Genomic DNA, 5,594 nt, shown 5'->3' with positions numbered 1-5,594 from the left:
TCTTCGGACATGCCAGCACACCACCCCGCATGTATGACGGCTCGGTGCGACTCTCGGGTGGCATTGCTACCCCCTCGCCCCTCGTCCCGCCTAACCCTGTAGCATTTGACCACGGGATCTAGCCCTTTGACTTTGCACGGACGGGCTTTGAGCAGTGGACCTATCCACACGGTTGTGTTAGGTCAGCCCATAAGAACACTTTAGAGCAACATCCGGGCCAGACCGATGGCAAGATCCCCTCCATGTAGACCCGACGCGTCCGTTTCCCCCTCCAGGTGCCGGCGGCGCCGCCATCCGTGAGGGGGGCACACCCCGGAGACGAGTGCCGCCTCTAATTTGGACATGGCACCACACCACCCCGCATGTATGAGGGCCCGGTGCGACGCTCCGGTGGTATTGCTATCCCCCAGGGGCCCCGTCCCGCCTCTTCAGACATGGCACCACACCGCCCCGCATGTATGAGGGCCCGGTTAGACGGGAGGGTGTACCTGGGGGGTAGCAATGCCGCTAGGTGTTGCTTTGGGTCCTCCTACGGTTGTGGAAGCGTGGTGGCTAGCGCAGGCACCCGGCACGCAGCTCCGGTGTGTGCCCCCCATCTCCGGCGTCGCTGTGGGGCACTGCGCGGCGATAGCAACGTCCGTGAGGGGGGCAATCGATATACCATCTGGGTATGTTTTTTTGGTTAGATAAGGCACATTTATGTTGTGAAAAAAACAGGAAAAAGTATATAATATAAATAAAAAAAATAAAAAAATAAAAAATAGAGATATGCCACCCCACGGCATACCTGCGCACACGGCCATGGATCGATGACGTGCCTAAGGGCGCGGATCCATGACGTGGCAACATCCATGGGCCAGACCTATGCCGACGGCCAAGCCGTCGGCATAGATTTGCCACCCCACGGACAGGCGAGTGACGCGGATTGATGACGTGGCGGGCGACGCGGATCAATGACGTGGCGGCGGCGCCGTCCATGTGAGGGGGCACACCCCAGAGACGCGTGCCGCCTTTTCGGACATGCCAGCACACCACCCCGTATGTATGAGGGCCCGGTGCGACGCTCGGGTGGCATTGATACCCCCCAGGGCCCCCGTCCCGCCTAACCCTGTAGCGTTTGACCACGGGATGTTGCCCTTTGACTTTGCACGGACGGGTTTTGACTAGTGGAACTATCCACCCGGTCGTGTTAGGTCAGCCCATACGAACACTTTAGAGCAACATCCGGGCCAAACCCACAGTAAGATCCCCTCCGTGTAGACCCGACGCATCCGTTTCCCCCCTCCAGGTGCCGGCGGTGGCGCCGTCCGTGTGAGGGGGCACACCCCGGAGACGCGTGCCGCCTCTTCGGACATGCCAGCACACCACCCCGCATGTATGACGGCTCGGTGCGACTCTCGGGTGGCATTGCTACCCCCCTCGCCCCTCGTCCCGCCTAACCCTGTAGCGTTTGACCACGGGATCTAGCCCTTTGACTTTGCACGGACGGGCTTTGAGCAGTGGACCTATCCACACGGTTGTGTTAGGTCAGCCCATAAGAACACTTTAGAGCAACATCCGGGCCAGACCGATGGCAAGATCCCCTCCATGTAGACCCGACGCGTCCGTTTCCCCCCTCCAGGTGCCGGCGGCGCCGCCATCCGTGAGGGGGGCACACCCCGGAGACGAGTGCCGCCTCTAATTTGGACATGGCACCACACCACCCCGCATGTATGAGGGCCCGGTGCGACGCTCCGGTGGTATTGCTATCCCCCAGGGGCCCCGTCCCGCCTCTTCAGACATGGCACCTCACCGCCCCGCATGTATGAGGGCCCGGTTAGACGGGAGGGTGTACCTGGGGGGTAGCAATGCCGCTAGGTGTTGCTTTGGGTCCTCCTACGGTTGTGGAAGCGTGGTGGCTAGCGCAGGCACCCGGCACGCAGCTCCGGTGTGTGCCCCCCATCTCCGGCGTCGCTGTGGGGCACTGCGCGGCGATAGCAACGTCCGTGAGGGGGGCAATCGATATACCATCTGGGTATGTTTTTTTGGTTAGATAAGGCACATTTATGTTGTGAAAAAAACAGGAAAAAGTATATAATATAAATAAAAAAAATAAAAAAATAAAAAATAGAGATATGGCACCCCACGGCATACCTGCGCACACGGCCATGGATCGATGACGTGCCTAAGGGCGCGGATCCATGACGTGGCAACATCCATGGGCCTGACCTATGCCGACGGCCAAGCCGTCGGCATAGATTTGCCACCCCACGGACAGGCGAGTGACGCGGATTGATGACGTGGCGGGCGACGCGGATCAATGACGTGGCGTCTATGCCGACGGCCGCCGTTAGCCCGTCGGTGTAGACTGACGCCGTCAGAAGGCCGTCTCCGTCCGGGTAGCCGGGCCCACGTGCTAAGCCGACGGCCTTCTCTATGCCGACGGCCACCGTAGGCATATTTCTAGCGACGCCGACGGGTGATCTTTGCCGACGGGGGCCGTCGGCATAGATTGATATACGCCGACGGCTTTTCTATGCCGACGGCCTGGGCTGGGCCTTCGGGATAGGCCAATCTATGCCGACGGGGGCCGTCGGCATCGCCAGTTATTCAGGTAGTGAATAGTTATATTTTATGTGAGCTAACGCCGCATTGAGTGAGATAATGTTCTTAAGCCTACAAAATTTAGCAGTTTATATATAAAGACCCTTGAAACTCGCAATAGTAGTTGTCTAGTAAAATTTCCATATATGGTGTTGTGTCCCTGTTCTCAACGGGCCTGTTGGAACACCTAGGCGTTTCTGGCTCTTTAAACGGTTCCTAGTTCCTAGATGGCTACCCTCAGTTTCTTCGTAGGTGTTGCCGTGTTGGAGTCCTTGACTACGGATTTAAAAAAGGAGTCCTTGTCTAATATCCGATTTGTTCTGCCTATCCACGTTCTTCTTCTCTCTTAAATATGCAAACTCTTTTCAAGGCCGCAGACCAACTCCCGTGATCCGTCGCCGTCTCTTAGCACCGTTGCCATGGCTAACCGCTGGAACGTGGTAGGGAAGAGCGTGCCCGAGATCACATCGTCGACATCAACCACGGACAGCAGCGTCACCGCGACTCTCAGCTTCGAGGTGACAGCTGAGTACCCCGATCTGGAAGCCATGGGCATCGGCGAGTACGCTAGATCGGGCGTCTTCACGTTTGGTGGCTACGATTGGGGCATCGAGTTCTACCCGCACGGATGGGGCGACGGCAAGGCCACGGCCTACCTATGCTTTCTCAGCCTAGCCGGGCATGCGCACAGCAAGTACACGCTGAGCGTGCTAGGGGACGAGGGAGAGGAACCGTTAGCCAGCTTCGACGGAGTCTTCTCTCCGATGGGATCCTGCTGCCCGGGCAAAGAGCTGAAGCCGCTGACGGAGCTCGTGGACGGCGGCTTCATGTTACAGTACGTCCTCACCATCTTCAAGAACGTGTCCCCGCCGATGGAGCTGCCCGGCGACCTCGAGCGCATGCTCAGGAAGCAAAGAGGCACCGACATCACGTTCCGAGTGCGCGGCCGAGAGTTCTCCGCGCACAGCTTTCTCCTGGCCGAGCGGTCACCCGTCTTCGAAGCTCAGCTCTTCGGCCCGATGGCGGAGAAGGACATGGCGCGCATCGAGGTTGTTGACATGGAGCCGACCATCTTCCAGATGCTCCTTCACTACATTTATACGGACATACTGCCGTCATGCAACGACCAAGGCGGCCGCACCACTGCGGGGATGCAACAATTGCTTGTCGCGGCGGACAGGTACGGGCTGGACAGGCTGAAGCTCATGTGCGAGGAAGAGCTGTGCGGGAGGATCGAAGAAGAGACCATCATGTCCACGTACGCGTTGGCAAATCGGCACCACTGTAATCGGCTCAAGCATGCGTGCCTCCTGTTTCTTATGCAGTCGCCGGATGTCCTAGGCACCGTCCTTGAGAATAGCGGGTTCAACGAGCTCTGCATGACAAATTACCTACCATCGCCTCTGAAGGGGGATCATGTACCGGGGACAAATAAGAGGCGTAGCCATCCAGAGGAAGAAACTGATCCAGGCAAGAAATTAAAGAGGACCCGCTATTTCTTTTGGTGGTGATATATATTTTTACATAAGCAAATAAGCAATGCTTGTGTTTTTTACTTTTTCTTTTGAGTTGCAATATACTTATATTTTACGTGAGCTAATGCCGCATTGACCATTGAGTGAGATCATGTTTTTAGCCCTTTGGTGGTTTACCTCGCAAAAAAAGGCCCTTTGGTCGTTTATATATAAAGAACCTTGAAACTAAAAACTGTGTCTAGTAAAACTTGCATATAAGCTGTTGTGTTCCTCGATTGCTCCTATTTCCTTTAGTCTTTCTGGGTTTTTTTTTGCACAACTATCAAAGCCTGGATGGGTAAACAATTTTTGTCTTGTAGTCGCTTTGCACCGGAGCCCATTTTACGATGAAGGGTAGATTTTATTCACCCAAAACGAAGCATCAATGGAATACAAAAACAACGAACACACACTTCGGCTCTGCACCGAAGTCCTTTGTCCCGCAGAGGATATCGATCGGTCGTGTTGCGAGGTGTCTAGGTAGAAGCACTTCTTATGCAACCCTCTCTTACAAGTGGCCTCGCCGAGGGATGATACCATGGTCTAGCATCCACAGCAAGTAGGAGAGCATGGGAACATCACAAGCGGTACCACATGATCTTCAAGGCGGCCGAGACACATTGGGAAAGCAGACACCAAATTTCAAAAATGTAAGAGAGGAAATGACACGAGCTTTCAAGTCCGTAGTCCATTTCGTTATGTTCGCCCTCGGAGCTGTCCATCTTTTTTTTAGAAATTTGTACCCTTTAATAAGCAATAATGTTCATGGGGATACAAATGATATCGGGAAAACTAGCAAGCCCACAGGTGGCGCCCGAAAGGAAGAGAAGAAGTTGCTTTCGCGAGTACGCGGGCTTACTCAATATGCTTGTGCTTCTCATGGACGAAGTTGAGTGCACAGAACGAACCTCTGCAATGATTGATTTCACATAGAATTGTGGCGTAGCGACAAGGGACACCACTCCCAATATTTGCAAAAACTTCGCGAAGTATAATGCCACACACACAGATGAGATGTTGAGATCAGACGCTAGAGCCAAAGCCTTGTTACAAGTATGAGCTTCAAAGGACGCCGAATCAACCAGACCATCGAAAACCAAAGCAAGCACATAGATATTAGTCATCTGTTGCGCCTCGATTGATGCTCCCACACTACCTCAGGGCTACAATCTTGGGGTGCACCTATACAACACTCACAGCTCGCCGCGTCAAAGGGTCGCCTCTTTGCACAAGGCACACCACAACTGGGTCTGCCCATTTGCGACGCAGCGAGCAAAACGAGAGACGTGACTGCATCGATCGACACTGTAGAGGACTGCACTGTAGTTAACAACCTTCTAAAAGGACACCGGTACTGCATGACTGTATCGATCGACATTGTAGTCTGTAGAGGACTGCACTGTAGATAACAACCTTCTAAAAGGACACCGGTACTGCATGACTGTATCGATCGACACTGTAGAGGACTCCACCGTAGTTAACAACCTTCTAAAAGGA

The 5,594-nt window shown here is 54.5% G+C and overlaps 1 protein-coding gene across 1 annotated transcript; it reads left to right on the top strand.

Moving 5' to 3' along the window:
• Positions 1-2,917: 2,917 nt before the first annotated feature.
• Positions 2,918-4,260, top strand: LOC123042173 (BTB/POZ and MATH domain-containing protein 2-like). The gene has a single exon (XM_044464683.1). The coding sequence runs from the start codon at positions 3,003-3,005 to the stop codon at positions 4,092-4,094; it is 1,092 nt and encodes a 363-aa protein (XP_044320618.1). The 5' UTR covers positions 2,918-3,002; the 3' UTR covers positions 4,095-4,260.
• Positions 4,261-5,594: the final 1,334 nt, after the last annotated feature.

The sequence above is a fragment of the Triticum aestivum genome, chromosome 2B, assembly GCF_018294505.1.
Source record: "Triticum aestivum cultivar Chinese Spring chromosome 2B, IWGSC CS RefSeq v2.1, whole genome shotgun sequence".
In the NCBI taxonomy this organism is placed as follows: domain Eukaryota; kingdom Viridiplantae; phylum Streptophyta; class Magnoliopsida; order Poales; family Poaceae; genus Triticum; species Triticum aestivum.
Note: the sequence above shows the minus strand (reverse complement) of the source record. Positions and strands in the feature narration are given on the sequence as shown.

What these genes read in the sequence shown, in the direction of transcription:
- LOC123042173 (XM_044464683.1), top strand. Translation starts at nt 3,003, where the DNA reads ATGGCTAACCGCTGGAACGTGGTAGGGAAGAGCGTGCCCGAGATCACA.